General features: G+C 38.6%; 1 protein-coding gene across 1 annotated transcript in view; it reads right to left on the bottom strand.

Moving 5' to 3' along the window:
• Nucleotides 1-20,934, bottom strand: part of flt3 (fms related receptor tyrosine kinase 3) — a 154,136-nt gene that overhangs the window by 95,487 nt on the left and 37,715 nt on the right. The window contains exon 3 of the mRNA XM_072577294.1: nucleotides 16,351-17,726. Within this exon, the coding sequence (XP_072433395.1) occupies nucleotides 16,351-16,402 (52 nt within the window). The 5' untranslated portion in view covers nucleotides 16,403-17,726. The remainder of the gene's footprint in view (nucleotides 1-16,350; nucleotides 17,727-20,934) is intronic.

Raw genomic sequence — 20,934 nt, 5'->3', positions numbered from 1 at the left:
GGGGCATGGATAGGATAAATAGACAAAATCTTTTCGCTGGGGTGGGGGAGTCCAGAACTCAAGGGCGTAGGTTTCGGGTAAGAGAGGAAAGATATAAAAAGGAGCTAAAAGACAACTTTTTCATGCAGATGGTGGTGCATGTATGGAATGAGCTGCCAGAGGAAGTGGTAGGCTGGTACAATTGCAGCATTTAGAAAGAATCTGTATGGATATATGAATAGGAGTGGTTCAGAGGGATATGGGCCAAGTGCTGGCAAATGGGACTAGGTTACTTTAGGATATCTGGTCAGCATAGACAAGTTGGACCAAAGGGTCTATTTCTGTGCTATATACCTCCATGACTCTATGGCTGGAAAATTGCTAACGTGACACCCCTGTTTAAAAAGGGAATAAGGCAAAAGATGGAAAATTACAGATAAATTAGCCTAACCTCAGTCATGGATAAGATCCTGGAATCCATTGTGAAGGATGAGATTTCTGAAGGCAAATGGAAGGGTTTTGGGGAGAAAGTGAGAGATTGGGGTTGAGAAACATTCAGCCATGATCAAATGGCAGAGCAGACTTGACAGGCTGAATGGCCTAATTTCAGTTCCTATGTCTTATGGTCTTACATTGCTGTGGGTCTAGAGTCATATGTAAGCCAGACCATGCAAGGATGAGCTTGATCCTGTTTTGATGTTCAAAACCATGGGGAGGACTGTTCCACTCGTTGAGTCCGTAAGAAATGCAGCACCAGCGAGCAGAGTACAGTCAATTCACAGTGAAGCAGAGGCACAAAAAACAGTCTTTAACATTTCCTGTTGGAAATGGCTTGACAAACTTTGATTAAATGAGTATACAGCCTGAGATTTTGTTGAGCGTCCACATTTAATTATGCAGTACAATGTAACAGCTCTATCTTCTCAGTTTTATGAGTTGAAATTCAGCTATAATTAAAAATATTGTAGAAGAGATGTGTCTGATGAACTGAAGACATAACAAAAAGACAAAAAGTTTGCAAAATAAATTCTCACAAGTAAGAAATGGCTAGTGCTTTTACTAGCCAAACAATGATAACTTTACTTCAAGAATTAGACCAAGAACTTCAAGAACCAGTTCCATTGAATGCATAAGCAACCATTTTACACAGAAAACCAAATACTGGAATTTAATTCTTACCCAGAGTATTGAAATTTAATGTGGATCATAATTTGAATGATTTTACTGCTGAAAGATATGTTTTGCATACCTGTAATGCTCTCTCTCTTTTCAACCTCACAAATTTGAATTAGCATGTTCAACACACTATCTGGACACTTGAGAACAAACATTTACATTGGCAACCTGCTCATATCAGCAATAAAGTCCAAATCCACAAGTGGAGCCACACAGAATAGAGAGATTATATCAATTTTCCTTTAGCTCAAACATATTTTATTCAAAGAAATTCTAATTAATCTTTGGAGATTTTGTCTTACACTCATCAGGTCAATTTGCAATAAGACAAATTTTATAGGAAATCAATATTCATACTACACTAAAGAGAGAGCATTATCTAATGTCCTCAATAGGCAAGTTACTGACCATATCCAAATAGCCTGCACATGTAAAAGCCTGCAACATTAGATGTGATTCAGCAATTAGACAACATCTGCTAGATAATCCTAAGTAGAGTGAAGAATTTACACTGACGCTAGCTCAGGATTGTCAGTGGACTCTCAGTGCAACACCTTGCATGTACTGGAAGCTACAATAGATATGGCTTCCAGATGTACATATATTTTGCAGAGAAAGAACATGTACATATACTATGCCTATTTCAACTTAGAAAATAGGTTGTAATCATCTGCTGCTTCATTTCTCAGTGTAATGCCCTAACTGATCAGAGTTAAGCTGCCTGGTTAACTCTAATTTAAACAAAAAATTTAAACAAGTGGGCAGTTAACTGTCCATCAGCATTAACCAGTGCTTTCCCCATGGCATTGCCTCCACCAATCAAAGTCCACTTGCCAACTAATCAGAGTTCTTCTCTCATGCTACATGCATGTTGTATACCCTTTGAATTAGTATTGCTGCAAATTGTTCTGCTGAGTACAAGATGAAAAGCTTTGTCAAAATGTGTGAGCGAAAACTTGGTAGATAGAGTATAATGTGGGGAAGTGTGAGGTTATGCACTTTGGCAAGGATAACAGAGAAGCTGAATATTATTTAAATGGAGAAAGACCTTAGAAAGCTATAGAACAGAGGAATTTGGGAATCCTCATCCTTGAATCACTGAAAGTTGGCATCCAAGTTCAATCGGTAACACAGAAGTCAAATAGAATCTTGGTATTTATTTCAAAGGAATTGGACTATAAAAGTAGGAAGACTTTGCTAAAACTACACATCAGACCATCAGACTCATTAGACCACAGCTGGAATATTGTGAACAGTTTTATGTGTTTACCTTAAGAAAGATACACTTGCATTAGAGATAGTCCAGAGAAGGTTGATTTGCCTGATATCATGCATGGAGGAATTGTCTCATGAGGAGAGATTGAGTAGGTTTAGACATGTTCTTGTTGGAAAATGGAAGACTGTGAGGTTGCCTTATTGAAACATAAATGATTCTTAGAGGACTTGTCAAGATATGTGCAAAGATGATGTTTCCCCTTATGGAATAATCTAGGATTAGAAGGAATTATCCCAGAATAAGGGGACACAGATTTAAGACAAAGATGAGGAGGAATTTCTTCTCTTGAATGGTTGTGAATCTGTGGAATTCTTTACCACAGAGGGCTGTTGTGGTTGAGATATTAAGTATATTCAAGGCTAAGATAGATAGATTTTTAAACTGTAAGGGAATCAAGGGTTCTGGAGATGAGGCAGAAAAGTGGAATTGAGGATTATCAGATCAGCCATGATCTCATTGAACTTTGGAGCAGACTCAATGAATGACTCGCTTCTGTTCTTATGTTTTATGGTATTATGTTGTCTTTTTTCAACAACATTCAAATTCTGTATACCAAATGACAATGAAGAAGTTGGACAGCAATTGTAAATTGGAATTTGGCTGTTGGTTTCTGACCACCCCCAAACAATATACTGCTTTTAAACTGCATCTATTACTCTCCAATGCATAGCCGCACTACTGATTTTAGCTGGCTATACCTCATTAATATATCATGGTTAACAATGCAATTCCTCTGTCCAGTACAGTGTTATGTGAACTGACATGCATATACAGAGTCCTGTACCAGCAGTTGATGTTTAATTGTTTGGAGAATGTAAGTAGATGTGTCTATATAAGTTAATCTTTTACATTAATTCCAAATAAGATTTTAAAATCCCCAGTGAATCACCTAACACTATTTAAACTAGGACTTTTACTCCATGCAGAATCAAAACTTAGTTTGTGAACTTATTGTCTCTAGAAGAGTCTCAATGTAGTCTTAATCAGGTCAGACCTTGATTCTAGATTATTTGGCAATATGGCAACACTAAATTACTTTGCAATTACCATGCCACTCTGGCCCCACAGTGGCTATTTTAATAGCATAACAGTACTCTTTAAATGAGCTGATACCTTAAGTATTATATCCAAAGAAGAAAGTTGTCTACTGGACAATCTAAGGATGAAAGGTATAAAACCGGTTCTAAATTGGTTTGGGCAGATTTAAGAGATACCAAAGTTTCAAGTATAGATAGCAACAAGCGTTTTGCTTCGAGTGTAAGAGGAGATTTTCCAGATGGGCACTGAGCAATTGCAATATGGATAATGTTCATATCTTCAGTAAGGAGACCTGAATGGTATTCACTTGCCTCTGAACACACTAAGTAATTGCCTTCAGGCATGGCCATTTTGTTCTTTTATCATAAAATTATTGATTGTAACTTTTTAAACATCATCTGATTTGACAAGACTTGATACCAATTGTTGCTTGAAATGGGAAGCTATTGGATGTGGGATATCCCAATACTAATATACTTCTTTGTAAAGAGTAGAACAGGATAGAAAAATAAATATAAACATTATGAATAAAATTGTTTTGATGAAAATAGATTAATTGTGATTTTCTATTTTATTTTGAAATTATAGCAAGGTCCAGAGGTAAAGGTAACAATAGTTCCAATTCTGACTTTTTGTAATGTACCATATACTACCATGTCATTCTCCTAGTCTCCAATAGGTGGCTTCTGGTCCACTAAAATCTTGATTAGAATATGCTCATCCTTGCACAAATCCTTCACTCTTCTCTATACCTGAAGCTCCCCCCAGCCATTCAAAGCTGTGACAACTCTGCATAATTTTAATATCAGATTGTTGGGCAGTTCCCTGGCTTCCATTTGTTTTGTCCCACCGCAGTGGCCTTGTCTTCAGCTATCTTGGTCACAAGTTTAGGAATTCCCTCCCTAAATATTGCTGGTTTTCTATTTTTCTCTTGTCCTTTAAGTTGCTTCTTTAAACCTACTTTGAACAAATATTGGTCACCTGTCATCATCGGGGGAATGGAGGAAGGGAAAGAGTAGTTATCTATGGGGGTCAGGCACTTCTTTTGCTCATGCTCCTCAGTACGGACGAGAGACAGTGTACCAATAATCCTGGCAAGCACACAGAGTATGTGCTTATTGGAATGTACCAAATACTGCCGTTTGTCAAGGTGATGTGAGGCGTCTTGGATTTACCAACAGTGCATCAGAAAGTTGAGGTTGGTATCATTCGAATGATCCTGGGCTTTGGCAACGTTGGTGTGTGGTCCTTCAATCAGAGAAATTACAGTATAGGAGAAAGCCATTCAGCTCATTGTGGGTGTCAAGAAGTTATGTAATTTTGAAAATTTGTACTATATTCCCCTGAGTAATCGTTGTTCTCATTAAAAATTCACTGGTTCTGACAATAGGTCATTGACCTGAAATGGTAACCTTATGATTCTCTCTCTCTCTACTCTCTGAGAGTTTTTAGCATTTTTGATTTTTAACCCATCTTTTTGATTTTGTGACTATAATTCCAATTTTAGAGCCATTCCAGATTAACCTTTCCATGGCCTTCCTGTAATGGATTGACCAGAACAGCACGCAATTCTCCAATTGTGGCTAAACCAATTCCACGTACAAATGAAAACTGACTTCCTTCCTAAAATTTTATTCCTCATTTTAGAGCTAATGCAGTCCCACTGTTAAAAATCCATGTGCTGATACTCCTCGAATTTTCTTTTCCTTAGCTTAGTCAAAATATGCCTTTCACCATTGTCTTTCCCAAAATATATTACTTCATATTTCTCTCTACAACAACTCCACTAATCTGTTTGAAAAGCAAAGCATATGTATTCAATGATAATATTCAAAAGGAAATTGGTTATATAATTTAAAAGAAAAAAAATAGCATGAATCTAAGAATGTAGAAGCAAGATTATGCCTTTTGGCCTTTCAAATCCTTTCAATAACATAATGACAGATCTGACAATGGTCTTAACTTCATTTTCCTGCCTGCCTTCCATAACCAATAACAACTTTGTAGGTCAATTTCTAAAACTAAATGGTGACATAGGACTTAGCAGCAGTGGCTGTTTCGCCCTTTGAACCTGTTAGGCCATTCAACAAGAGTAATCTAATCTAATCTAATCAATCACCCTGATCTGGTTGTAGTTTCCATTTTCTTGACTAGCTTCCACAACCTTCATTATATATTCTAAGAAAAGTCTATGCAACTCAACAATTCAGTGAGCCAGCCTTCATTGTTTTTTTTTTGGGCAAGAGAATTGCACAGACTAATGACCCACAGAGACAAAAGCAACAATATGTCAATCTTAAAAGAGAGCCTTCTTATTTTCAAACTGAGTCCCCAGATGTGGCCTCATCAAGACTCTGTATAAGAGCAGTAAACCTTCCCTATTATATTCTATACCACTTCAAAGAATACTAAGATTTCACTTGCCTTTTTATTTGTCTGCTATTACTGAAAACGATTTTTTTGTGATTCATGCAGCAGAGCACTTAGGTTCCTCCGAGGCTCCAAGATCAGCAATCTTTCTCCATTTAAGCAGTACAGAACTTTTTCATTCTTCCTGCCAAAGTGGAAAAATTCATAATTTTCCACATTCTACTCAGTCTGCCAAAGTTTTGTCCATTACTTAACTTGTCTATATCTCTTCGCAGATTTTCTATCTCCTCTTGACAACTTAGTTCTTATCTAATTTGGTGTAATCGACAAATTCAACAACCATACAATCAGTCCAATCATTCAAGTAATTGATATTGATTGTAAATAGAGGTACCAGAACTGTTGTGTGCAGCACTCCATTAGTTACATCCTGTCAACCTGTAAAAGATTCATTTACCCCTACACTCTACCTTCTGTTAACTAACAAATTATTTGTCCATGCTAATATGTTATCTCATACACTATGAGATAACTCTGTGTGGTAAGCATTGAGGTGATAATTATTTGACATGGCATTTATTAAATGCCTTTTGGAAGTCCAAGTAGACCTCATTTACAGGGTCCCCTTTATCCAACTTGCTTGTTATTTCCTCAAAATACCCTAAAGAATTAGTTAAACCTGAATCCCCTTTCGTCAAACAAAGCTGATTCTGCTTGATCACTTTATAACTTCATAAATATCTACTGCAACTTCCTCAAAAATATATTCCAGCAATTTCCCATTGTCAGACATTAGAATAACTGATCTAGTTTGCTGCTTTGTGTTTTCCTCATTTCTTGAATACTGATGTTACATTTGCCATTTTCCAAACTTCTGGAATGCTTCCAGATTCTAATGAAATTTGGATGATTATAACTACCCCTTTTCAGACCAAGGATGCATTCAATCAGGTCCTGAGAAGTTGTTCAACCTTAGATCTATTGGTTTACCAGCACCTTTACCCTAGTCATGTGATTGCTTTAAGTTCCTTTCTCCCTTTCACCACTTGATTTTCAAGTTTCTTAGTAAAGCTTTCGAAGTCTTCTACTACAAGACTTGTTCAATGCCTCCACAATTTCCTGGTTTTCCATTGTCAATTCCCTAGACCCATTCTCTAGAAGACCAACATTAGCATTAGGTACTCCTTCCCCCTAATTAAGTACACGCAAAAGCTTGTGCACTTTTTTTTAATATTACTAGCTAACTTTCCTTATATTCTGCTTTCTACTTTTCTTTTAGTTATTCTTTGATGGTCATTAAACCCCATCTAATCTTCTGACATACCACAAACATTTTCTGAATTAGGCAGTGTTTCCTTCAATTCAATACTATCCTTAACTTTCCCATTTAGCCACGTTTATGGAAAAGTTAAGAATCACACAACGCCAAGTTATAGTCCAACAGATTTATTTGGAAGCAGTAGCTTTCAGAGTGCTGTTCCTTCATCAAGTGGTTGTGGAGTATAAGATCATAAGACAGATTTTTTAGCAAAGGTTTACAGTGTGATGCAACTGAAATTATATATTGTAAAAGACTTGGATTGTTTGTTAAATCTCTCATCTATAAGAATGACCATGTTGGTTTCAGTTCTCTCATATGTAAATCCCAGAACATTTTTTAAAAGTTACATTCTCAAGTGAAATTTAACAATAGGTGCCATGTTATCTCAGATAACGCATTGAACGTGTGAGGTGCCCTGTGTGAGGCTGTCTGTGCCCCAATGTTCAGACTGATTCTAAAAAAGGGATTTACAGAATCTTACAAGGATTTATGCAGTTTTTGAACAAAATAAAATATAATTCTGCAAGTACAAATTCACCCCACAAACTTATTTGTGTGTGTGTTGGGGGTGGGGGTTAGAGGGTTGGGGTGGGGGTGGGGGGTTGGGGAGGAGCCGGGGGCTGAGTGTCTGTGAGAGAATGAGTATGTATGTGTATGTGTATGTGTGTGAGTGTGAGTGTAAAGGGGTATAAGTCTGTGAGAGGGTGCGTGTGTGGGAGTGTATATGTGAGTGTATGAGAGAGAGTATGAAAGAGGGTCTGTGTGAGTGTATGTGTCTATAGGAATGTGTGTGTGTGTGTCAGACACATTCTTCAATGCATTATCTGAGATGACATGGCACCAATTGTTAAAGTTCACTAGCGAATGTAACTTGAAAAAAAGTTCTGGGATTTACATATGAAAGAACTGAAACCAATATGATCTTTCTAAAAGATGAGAGATTTAACAAACATTCCAGGTCTTCTTCAATAAATAATTTCAGTTGCATCACACTGTAAACTTTTCCTATAAATTCTAAGTCTTACGATCTTACAATCCACAACCACCTGATGAAGGAACCGCGCTCCTGGTGTTGATTTTTAACTTTGTAGACCCCAGTCCAACACCGGCACTTCCAGATTATGACATTTATTGCATGTACAGTTTAGTCTCCTTACAAAAAAAATGGACTTGCCATAGAAGGGGGTCAGCGAAGATTCATCTGACTGATTCCCTGAGATGGTTGGTAGATCATAGGTGAGATTGGATTGGCTAAGCCTGTATTCATTGAAGTTTACAAAAATGAGAGGGAATCTTGTTGAAATGTATAAACTTCTGACAGCGCTGTTTCCCCTATGTGGAGTTCTAGAATAAGGGATCATGTTTGCGTGACACAAGGTAGATGGTTTGGATTGAGAAAAAGAGAAACTTCTTCATTCAGTGGGGATGGTGTCTCTGTGGAATTCTCCACCACATAAGATGGTAGAGGGAATTACAATAAATGTATCTGAGAAATTATATTTTAGGCAGCAAAGGCATTTGGGGAAAGAATATCATATTTTCTTTTTCCAGGAGGTTTGTGAATGGTTGTTTTCTTTTCAGAGCAGTTCTACACGTCTCTCTGTTACTATATGGTTCATTGGTTTAGTGTATATTGGATGAATGGAAGAACTATGGTATAGCTATGAGTTAGAATGGGCTGGCATGGAGTGTATGAAGGGCCACGAGCATGGATGAGGCATGGGTTGGAAAGGAGGACATGAACTGCTGTGGGAAAGATAGTAGTCATGCATTGGCACAGGCAGTGGGTGAGGGGAAGTGAGATAGTACATGGAATGAGGATTAGAAGATGTAACAGCCTAACAGAAGATCAGCGGACCAAGCACTATATTGCAGTACGTAAAGAATGTCATGCAAGGGAAAGGGCCAGAAAGAGAAAGAAATAAAAAAAACCATAGAGTGGGAGAAGCATGATCAGAACTGACAATAGTCCTGAGCACTGCAATGTACACCAACTTTGCAAACATACCTTTTCAGTTATTGCTTCTATTGACCACTTTGAGAAAGCTTGTTTAGAATTATAGGAATATTGCATAGAATTCAGTTTGCCGTACCAGTGTTGGCTCTTTGCAAGAGGAGTGTTGAGTAATTCCACATTTTGCTTTTTCTGCAACCTCTTAAGTTCCTCATTCTCAAGGACCTGTCCGAATTCCTTTTAATATTATTCATGCAATCAACTTTCACCACCTTTTTAGGAAGAACATTCCAGATCCTGCTAAACCTCTCCTGATTGAAAGCATCTCTTATCTCATCCTCAGATCTAGAACATAGAACATAGAAAAGTACAGCACAGAACAGGCCCTTTGACCCACAATGTTGTGCTCGAGATTTAATTCTAATATAAAATATAGTAACTTAACCTACGCACCCCTCAACTCACTGCTATCCATGTGCATGTCCAGCAGTTGCTTAAATGCCCCCAGTGACTTTGCTTCCATCACCACAGCTGACAACGCATTCCATGCATTCACAACTCTGCATAAAGAACCTACCTCTGATGTCTCCTTTATACCTTCCTCCTAATATCTTCAAACTATGACTTCTCGTACCAGTCAATCCTGCACTGGGGAAAAGTCACTGGATATTGGCTCTATCTATTCCTCTCATTATTTTGTACACCTCAATCAAGTCTCTTCTCTTCCTCCTTCTCTCCAGAAAGAAAAGTCTAAGCTTATTCAACCTTTCCTTATAAGACAAGCCCTCCAGTCCAGGCAGCGTCCTGGTAAACCTTCTTTGTACCCTCTCCAAAGCCTCCACATCTTTCCTATAGTAGGGCAACCAGAACTGGACACAATATTCCAAGTGTGGTCTCACCAGGGACTTGTAGAGCTGCAGCAAAACCTCGCGGCTCTTAAACTCGATCCCCCTGTTAATGAAAGCCAAACACTATAAGCTTTCTTAACAACCCTATCCACCTGGGTGGCAACTGTGAGAGATCTATGTACTTGCACACCCAGATCCCTCTGTTCCTCCACACTGCCAAGAATCCTGTCTTTAATCCTATATTCAGCATTCGAGTTCAACCTTCCAAAATGCATCACTTCGCATTTATCCAGGTCGAACTCCATCTACCATTTCTCAGCTCAGCTCTGCATCCTGTCTATGTTGTGTTGCAGCCTGCAGTTGCCCTCTATACTATCAACGACACCTCCAACCTTTGTGTCATCTGCAAATTTACTAACCCACCCCTCAACCACCTCATCAAAGTCATTTATAAAAACTACAAAGAGCAGAGGCCCAAGAACAGAGCCTTGCGAGACCCCACTCAACACTGTCCTTCAGGCAGAATACTTTCTACTACAACCACTCTGCCTTCTGTCAGCCAGCCAATTCTGAATCCAGATAGCCAAATCTCCCTGTATCCTATAGTTCCTGACTTTATGAATGAGCCTACCATGGGGAACCCTATCAAATGCCTTGCTGAAGTCCATGATTTTAAAGCTAACATCTCTGGTTATCAAACACTCACCAGAGAGTATAGTTATTCTCTATTTGTTCTATTAGAACCTCTGATCATCTTGTAAATCTCTTTTAGTTCACCTCATAACCTTGTCTTATAGCTGAAATCTCTTGTCCCTGGTAACAGCATGGAAACAGACTCTTTGGTTCAACTCATCCATGCCGACCAGATATTCCAAATTAATCTGGTCCCATTTGCCAGCATTTGGCCCATACTCCTGTAAACCCTTCCCCTATTCATGTACCCATACAGATGCCTTGTAAATGTTGTAATGGTACTAGCCTCCACCACTTCCTTCAGAAGCTCGTTCTATACACACACCACTATATGCATGAAAAGGTTGTTCCTTAGGTCTCCTTTAAATCTTTAACTTCTCACCTTAAACCTTTACCCTTTAGGTTTGGACTCCCCCACTCTGGGGAAAACACTGTGGCCATTCATCCTATCCATGCCGTACATGATTTTATAAACTTCTATAAGGTTACCCCTCAGTCTCCAACCTTCCAGGGAAAATAGACGCAGCCTATTCAGTCTCTCCCTATAGCTCATATCTCCAACCCTGGCAACAGCCTTGTAAATCTTTTCTGCACCCTCGTAGGTTTCATAATGTCCTTCCAAATCTGGGAAACCAGAATTGAATGCAGTATTCCAAAATTGGCCTAACCAATGTCCTGTACAGCCGCAACATGACCTCCTAATTCCTATACTCCAGCACTGACCAATAAAGACGTGTACCAAATGCTTTCTTCACCATCCTGTTTACCCATGATTCTACTTTCAAGAAACGATGAACCTTCACTCCAAGGTCTCCCTTGGACCTGACCATTAAGTGTATATGCTCTGCCCTTATTTGCCTTACCAAAATGCAGCACCTCATATCTATCGAAATTAAACTCCATCTGCCATTCCTTGGCCCATTGGCCCATCTGATCAAGGTCCCATCGTACTCAGAGATAACCTTCTTAACTGTCCACTACACCACCAATTTTGATGTCATCTGCAAACTTACTAACCATACTTCCTACATGCACATTCAGATCATTGATATAAATGACAAAAGTCAGTGGACCCAGCCCCAATCTTTGTGGTACACAGCTGTCACAGATCTCCAGTCTAAATAGCAAACGTTCCCCCATCACCTTCTGTCTTCACCTTCAAGCTAGTTATGTATTCAAATGGCTCAATCTCCCTATATTCTATGTGATCTAATCTTGTTGACTGGTCTATCATGCAGAACCTTGTCAAATGCCTTAGTGAAGTCCATATAGGTCACGCCCACTGCTCTGCCTTCATCAATCCTCTTTATCACTTCCTCAAAAATCTCAATCAAGTTAGTAAGACATGATTTCCTATGCACAAAGCCATGTTGACTATCCATAATCTGTCCTTGCCTTTCCAAATACATGCAAATCCTGTCCCTTATAATCCATACTTAAAAACTGAATGTCCATAACCCTTTTGGGGGAAAATCCGAATGATTCACAACTCTGAGTGAGGAAATTTCTCCCCTACTGATTTCTAATATCAAAATCTTATTCTGAAACTGTATTCCCTAGATATAAATTCCCAGCCTGGGAAAATATACTTTCAGAACTGCAGTGTCAAGTTCCTTTAGACCATTACATTTCAATGAAAGCTCCTCTCAATCTTCCAAACTCAAGGGAATATAAGCCTAGTCTACTTAATTTCTCGTAGGACAATCCTGTCAACCCAGGAATGAGTGCAATAAAGGAAAGTTCTTAGATTGTTATTAGCATCCTTCCATCTATTTAAGAAGTTACATGCATTAAATCCATTGGAGTGGGAAAAATTTGTATACTTCTTAAGGAAAGAGACAAAAACTGTACACAGTATTCCAGGTGTGATCTCACTGACACCCAATATAAAACAATGAGAGTTCCGTACTCTTATATTTCAATCCATTTGTAATTAAGTCTAACATGCCATTTGCATTCTTAATTGTTTCCTGGACGTGCATACATGATAATAGGTAGCATCAGAATCAGGTTATAATAATGATTATTGAACACAGCATTTCAAGTCAGTATATTCGGGAAGACATTGTCCACCTCCTTCTGTAATTTACAAAGAATGTATCGGAAGTAACTTTTGACGAGGTTCATACTGAGCAAATCCATGTTGAAGGACTTTCTTCTACTGGCCAGTCCAGAGATGCACACTAAGATAGACAGCACTGCTGATGGAGGACTGTTCAGTTTTGGTGAAAAATGCTCTTGTATGCTTAAAGCCGGTTTGTCTTCCAGTACAAAGAGCTGACGAGGGCTTAGTGTTGCAGACTGGCACACTCCAGGTTCAGAATGTGCAATAGTGAGAGGCTCCTGTTGAATGTTGATTATCATAGCACATGGAGGGGCTGGAAAATGTGTAAAATCTCTGGAGGGTGGGTCTGGCATCTTTCTCACAGGATATATTTTAAATATTGCCAGCACTTACAATTGTATTGCATCAGAAAAATATAAATACTTTGAGGAAGAAAATATATCTTTTGTAAAAGATATTAACCAGACTACATACTCAGGTTCAATAAAAACAGAAATTGTTAGAGAAACTCAGCAAGTCTGGCAGCATCTGTGGAGACAAAGCAGAGTTAATGTCCAGTTTCTCTTCTTTAGAACCGATAGGAGCAAGGAAAAGGTTGAAAATATGCTGATGACAGTGGCGGGGATGGATGGAGGTAACAAGTGAGCAAAGGCAGGGAAGGAAAGTTAGGCAGCCAAATGGATGGTTGATACTAAGTCAGGGAAGAAGAAAAGCTGATGATGGGACAATGAAGAGGTGAAAGTGGGTTGGCTCATGGTAGAGCATGACATGACAGGGCCTGGTGTGTGAGAGTGGATACAAGACATGGAAGAAAGTGTTCAAGCCATAAAATTATTAAACTTGATATGAGTCCTGAAGGCTGCAGGGTCCCTGAGCAGAAGATGAGACACTGTTCTTCCAGCTTGCACCGAGCCATATTGGAGCAATGCAGCAAGCCCAGTATAGAAATGCTGTCCAGGGAACATGATGGTGTATGAATTCACAGGCAACTACGGATAATTTTATTTTACATTCCCTCGTTTATGGTTTTGGGAGATGATGGCTATTAATGTTGCACTGCTATGATTGTTATATGCAAGAAGAAATTCTTAAGTCACATCAAAGAATCACAGAATTAAGGTGTAGTAGAAGGAGACCATTTGGCCCATCATGTGTACACCCATTACTTAGTCTTTTTTTCTCATACCCCTGCACGCAATGTTTATCCAAGTAATCATTCGATGCTTCTTGAATGCTTCAACTCAATCTGCTTCCATCATACTTTCAGGCAGTGCATTCCACACACGTTGTGTGAAAAAGTTTCCCTCACCTCATGCTTTATTCGTTTGCGCATCAATTTAAATGTTGCGCGTGTCTAGACTTAAATGATTTGGAGATGCCGGTGTTGGACTGGGGTGTACAAAGTTAAAAATCACACAACACCAGGTTATAGTCCAACAGGTTTAATTGGATGAAGGAGCGTCGCTCCGAAAGCTAGTGTGCTTCCAATTAAACCTGTTGGACTATAACCTGGTGGTGTGTGATTTTTTAACTTTACACTTAAATGTACTTTTTTGTTTGGTTTTCTTTGACAGCATCACGTCTAGGATATAATTCGCGCGGTTAGAGGATGGCAGATGTTTGTGCCTGTGGATCAGTGTCGAGGTCGCAATTTGAGGTTTAGTTTCCCCTCAGAATGAAGGAGTAAAGTGTGTTTAGCCTCAAAGGGGAAATGTTTGGTGTGTAAGTGGCGGGGGAGGGGGGCGCACATTTTGTTTCACTGTTTTCCGGATCACTGCCCAGGCAAGGGACATTTTAAGAACGAGAGGAAAAAATGTGTCACTGGTACTTTCGAGCTTGTTTATGTCTTCTTTCCGCTTTTGCCACACGTGTTTCAACTACAGTCGAAAAAAAAAGATGAGTAGAGTTTTCGGCTTCTTGAGTTAGTAATACGAAAATTCGCATTGACTCTACAAATGTTACTCGGCACGATGGGTTTCATAGTGCAGTTTCCTTCTGTTTAAATACTACAGATAGGTTACTACTATCGTACAAAATCTGCATCTCCTTTCGTCTTTTTTGTCCACTGTTAGCTTTATTATCGCTGTTAGGCAGCACGGTGGCTCAGTGGTTGGCACTGCTGCCTTCCAACGTTCGGTCTCGATTCCAGTCTCGGGTGACTGTGTGAAGTTTGCACGTTCTCTCCGTGTCAGCGTGGCTTTCCTCCTACAGTCCAAAGATGTGCTGGTTAGGTGGTTTAGCCATGGGGAATGCAAGGTTATGGAGATACAATGCTCTTTCGAGAGCCGATGTGAACTCGATGGGCCGAATGGCTTGTTTCCACACTGTAAGGATTCTAATGTTACTCTTCCTCACAGGGTAAAACATTCTCAATAGTTAAGAATTTTTCGGTCCCTCAGCTTTCCTTTCCTCAAGAGAAAGTCTTGTCAATCCCTATTGATTGAAGCAGCAATTCTATTTCTGCTGGTTTTGTATATATTAGAGTGGAACTCCCCATCCTCTACCAGCTACAATGCAGATTTGAAGTCCAAACCAACAATATGAGCAATATTGTTCCGGAAGTAGACATTCTTCAAACCAAATGCAATGTATATGTTTATACAGAAGTGAAAACATGAGCCTAAAAGTATTGATATTTATGAGGCTGCATGCAAACCGCACATGTCCCCGTCAGAAGAGATTTCTAAACTTCTGGTCAGTGACATTTCTGACATATTCCTAAACACGCAAGTAAAAATTACCATGCAAATGGGAATTCCCAGCTGCTTTTATAACGCAGCAAGCTAGAGATTTAACTTAGTTGTGAACCATCGTTACTTTTACGTTCCATCATTGTTAAACATCAAACCAAAGGTACGTCCTCCTAAGTAGTTTGCTTATCTTGTTACACAAGATAGAACTTATACATCTACTTCTACCTTTCACCTGCGGCTGGAAACATAATTCCAACCTTGAAGTGTTCTGAACTGGCCCTGAATAGTGCCTTTTTAGTTTCATAACCGCTGCATGAATGATAAATTAGGACACCAGGCTAGGAAATAGATTCGATGCGGCTTATATGGGGAGTATAGAACAAAACAAATTTTAGGGATTGTTTCCAAATCGAAGCCCTGCTTTTTAAAAAAAAACTTTTATCGTATCTTATTATAGTTATGATTCTATGTCACCGTAATAGAAAACTGACATTTTCATGCTTAAAGAGCAACAATGTTTAAGAAAAATGGCTCGAGAAGTATTTACAGCTGCTGGTTTAGATGCAACGGTCCACTTTGAATAATGTTGGACTGAAATGGTTTCATGGTATGAACTGCCGGTACGCACACGTGGGTGGCCCAGATTCACGCATCAACAAAGGAAACAAAAACAAATGTCGCTATTCATGCCGTTAAATGGCTACATCTATGTTAACCGTACCTCTTTTCGCAATTTGAACCAATATATTGGCCGTTAAACTGGTTAGCAGCACAAGGTGAAAAACGTTTCGTCAACAATTAAAGTATTACATCTTTCCACAATAAACAAGATCACATCTGCAATCAAATCTCTCCATGTCGCTAGTCACAACACATTTGGTCTTTCAAAGTTTAAAATCCCCAGTGTTAAGCATAGGTGTCAGATGTATATACGTACCCAGAACCAGGATAAAGAGCTTGCTTGCTGTTTCAAACATGAATTCCAACATTGTAGTTCTACACTTTTTATCAAAAACAGGATATGAAAATACACACTCAGATACTCCACAAGTGCACTGTGCCAAGCATTAAAGCTGAAAGTGACTGTGGGTTTTATTTAACCTGTTCATACGTCACTCAACAGGAACCAGTGCAAAGAACTTAGCCCATCCTCTTTGTAATAATGCTCTTTTTACTAATTTCCAGTGAGAAAATATAGATAACAATCTGTGCTTTTTTTATTTTGCGATTTGACGTCTGACAAAATTTCTAAATTCAATTTTAGCTTATTCCGTGAAAGCAATATTTTAATTTCATGACAAAACAGCGTATTTTCTGCCATCATCTTTTTGATGTTATTTACGAGCAAATGGAATATCTTCAACTGTATTTCATTCCATGGGACATTCGAAAATTAAGTTGATCGAGTTTGATATTAAATTAAAATTTTACCGTAAACCTTTAATCTGCAAAAAAGGAACTTTATTATATATATATATATATATATATATAATTCTTGAACCGAAGGCTGACAATTATTTACAATGCTAATGCCTCCGGGAAAATGTTGACGGGTCTTTGTTTTGACTGGACAGCAATGATTTGATGCAAGTGAGTACATCGTTCGGCCAGAATGCAGGCAGTTATGAGTCACCATATGGATCGAGAGTCATATCTAGGCCAGATCAGGTTAAGAACGGACATTCCTTTAAAGAAATTCACTTTTAAAAAAAAGATATTTAATTGTATTTACTCATAGCTGCTTTTTGTTTTTATTTCTACGTACCTTTGCAGATTACGAGTTCAGTAATAAGACCATGCTATCCGAATGTATAATGAACATACAGAATGTAAGTATTCTATATTATTTGGTTAAAAAAGCAAGTAATGAGAGAATTTTCAGCAATGAAATTAGTTTCAGAATACTACATACGTGGGGAGAGAAGTTGTTTGAACAGGATTTTAACCACCATAATGAAGTTGCTGAAGTAATCCAGGCAAGTTCAAACGTCACAGTGGATGGGGAATTTATACGGAGCATGAATCTCTCACCAAAAAAAAGTTTATAATACAATTGATTTAAAATAATTTCTTGAAATTAATGTTGCAACAGTTCAATGCTAAAAGAAAAGCCCTCTGTCCAATGGATGCATTGCAAACATCAAGATTTGAAGGAGTACTTTGGTGCTCACAAATGGATTGCTGAATATACGGAGTCGGAAATCAGATGACATCAGGTTATAGTCCAACAGGTTTATTTGAAATTTTATTGCGTTGCTCCTTCGTCAAGTGAGTCCAACACTGGTACCTCCACATCACGGATATATTGAAGAACTGTCAGCCAGTAAACAAAGCAAAAATGGCAGTACAAATCAAATCCATTAACATTGCGTTCTTTTAAAGAAGGTGCAAATGTAAAACAGGTACGTAGTGTTAAAGTATTATTAATTGCACGTGAATGTAACCATGCAACAGACGAGATCAGGGCTTTGCAAACTTAATAAGGAGAAGCGCATTGATTAAAAAAAATCAAAATACAATATATTAACAGTTGACTGCTGTTCATCAATAAGACCAAACTTTCGACACATTTGTGGATTGCTACCCTGTAGATTTCACTGATGCACATAAATATTGGGGAAATAAGACATTTGGTTATCAACAATATTTCAAAGATTTTGACTTTAAGTTGTTAATTTAGTAATGCTTTCTTATAAATACAATGTACCTAAAACATTAAAATATCAAAACAGGCAATTACTCTTTTCTTAAATGAAAATAAAAGTAATTTCAGCTGTTGGATTTCCTTGAGGATTCATTCAATATCTGGACAGTATGTTGTTATTTTCATTTTCAAGCAGTGGTGTAAATTTTTTTTCAATTAGCTTTTCAACTTGCTTTTTATGAAATTCATACAATTATACTGGAGCGGAATTTACAGCCTCAGTCTGCTATCTGGATGATATTTGCAGCTATTTTTGCTGCTCTGTTCCTCACAGTCTCTGGATATAAAGGTTCGACATTCAATTCTTGAATAGCTTCATTTTAAAAAAAATTAATTGTACAGCTGCTGTGGAACTTTGACAAAATACTTGGTTACATATTCACCATTTATGAACAGTTTGCTTTTGTTTCATAATCTCTTAAATTTCCATAAAGCTAACAGTTTAGCCACCTGATGACTTCATCCACTTAGCATACTTGTTCTGAGATTTCTCTGCTTTGTTCTTGAACTCCTGCACTACTTTCTTTTCAGCTTCTCCATCTGGATGTCTTCCAGCAAAGGTACTGTGCGTTTTAGTGAAATGCCTCTTAAGATTTGATTTTTTTGGTGTTGGCTAATTTCTTATTGCAAATGAGATACACAGGGAGACTAGCCAGATTTGGATTGAATGCGAATGAATCAGTCTATTCATCTTGAAAATCTGAATTTTCCTCTTCAATTCTTCTCTGCTTTGCAGTCATTTCCAAAGCAGCCTTAAAACAAGGACCAGGGTAAGTTTGTCCCCCTTCAGTGATTATGTGTCAACTTGCACACAATGCACGTGCTTACCAACACAGATCCAGCATCAGGGCCAGAGTGAGACTGCTCTTTTATTGATTAATGTGCTTGCCTGCACGTGTTCACCAGCACAGCATCAACACTATCAAGAGCATCTCTGTTACAATCGACTAATCAACATCTACTTTTACATTCAACCAATGACAGTGTTAATCCAGTTTTAATGATCGGTCAGAATACACCATTGTAGGTCTGCTTTTTAAACAGATCTACCAGGGTTAGAGTGAGTGTGATATTTTATTATTATTGAGCCTGTTTGCAGGTGATCCATGGTGGTCAACAATGTACAAAAGCCTCTTGTGGTGCAGTGATAATGACTCTATCTCTGAGCCAGCAGGCCTGGGTTCAAGTCGTACCTGAAATATGTCATAACATCTTTGAACAGGTTGATTAGAAAATATCCAGTAGTACGCAATCCCATTTTTCATGGCAAAGCATTCGACAAACAAAAAGTTTATAGGTAGCTGATGCTTTTTCATGTGTTTCTGAATTGGGAGTACATTGGAGAATGATTCTCTGAAAATGTTTTCAGTAAATGACTGATAGGTGTGTTCCTTTGGGAACTGGAATCATAGAGCCACAGAGTTGTACAGCACAGAAACAGACCCTTTGGTTCAACTCATTCATATCTCCCAACCAAATATCCTAAATTAATCTCGTCCCATTTGTCAGCATTTGGCCCATATTCCTCTAAATGTATCCATCTAGATGCCTTTTAAATGTTGTAAATATACCAGTCTCCATCACCCCCTCTGGCAGCTCATTCCATACATGCACTATCCTCTGCATGACAAAGCTGCCCCTTAGGTTCATTTTATATCTTTCCCCTCTCATCTTAAACCTATCCTTTCTGTTTTTGGACTCCCCAACGCTGGGAAAAAGACATTGGCTATTCAGCCTTTCCATGCCTCTCATGATTTTATAAACCTCTATAAGATTACCCCTCCGCCTTCGATGCTCCAGAAAAAATAGCCCCAGCCTATCACGGAAGCCACACATCGTATTCCAGGTTTTCATAAGTTGCCAAATCCTAAATTTGGTTTAACAACTTATAAAGTTGAGCCTGACTAAGACACAATAGGCAAAATTTTAATGTCTTAAGACTAAATATGGAGATTGGCCAAAAAACCAGAGGTACTTCTGCTTAGTGGTTAAGTAGTTACATTCTTTTGAGTCCATTACATATTCAGGTGTAGATAAAGAGCCGGATTTTCTTGATCGGTTGGCAGGAAGTTCTGACCCCTGATGGGATCTTCCAGGCATTCTGGTTAAAAGGCATCCAGACCGCATAACTTCACAACTTAGCTCATCACCCCAGCTCTGCTCATCACCCCACTTATCTCTGAAGATACCCGAATTATGCCAGAAGAATGCACCATACTTCAGTGATTCCTCTTTAGGGATGCTCCTGCAGGATGTCTCTGAAAGAAAGGTTGTTCTGTTTTGTACAGTGGCAACAAGAGGCCAACCCAGGTCACCAAAGCAGCCTGAGCTGACCTGGCTGTGAAGGTTAGCAACAGTGTCCAAGAGTGTGAATGATTTGCTGCACACCACCAAGCTAAGTCCCACTGTGTACTCAATGATTCATGTCCCTATGAATGTGAGTTTACATTGTCAGCTTGCCATTTCATAGGATTATCATTCACAAGATTGACTGCCAATATCTTCATCACCGCATGTGTAATCAATGTGTTCCAACCAGGAATGTACTTTCAGCACCATAGTGCTACTTCTGAATCTACCCTGGCTTACACTTCAAACATAAAAGGAGCTACATTCAGCAAATTATGGACCATCAGCTCATTGATTTTTCATCGCAATAAGGAAAATTTGTACATCTGACAGTTTCTCACCATAGGCTTGCATGGGACAAGGGTACAATCAGAAAAGATGGCTTCAGGAAGACCACTTCACAGGGTTAACAGGCACACACATTGTTTACAGTTTCATTGATTTCTATCAACTCTAGCTCCTCAACTA

Source organism: Chiloscyllium punctatum, chromosome 9 (assembly GCF_047496795.1).
Source record: "Chiloscyllium punctatum isolate Juve2018m chromosome 9, sChiPun1.3, whole genome shotgun sequence".
Lineage (NCBI taxonomy): Eukaryota > Metazoa > Chordata > Chondrichthyes > Orectolobiformes > Hemiscylliidae > Chiloscyllium > Chiloscyllium punctatum.
The sequence above is the reverse complement of the archived record's forward strand: the minus strand, read 5'-3'. Positions and strand labels throughout refer to the sequence as shown.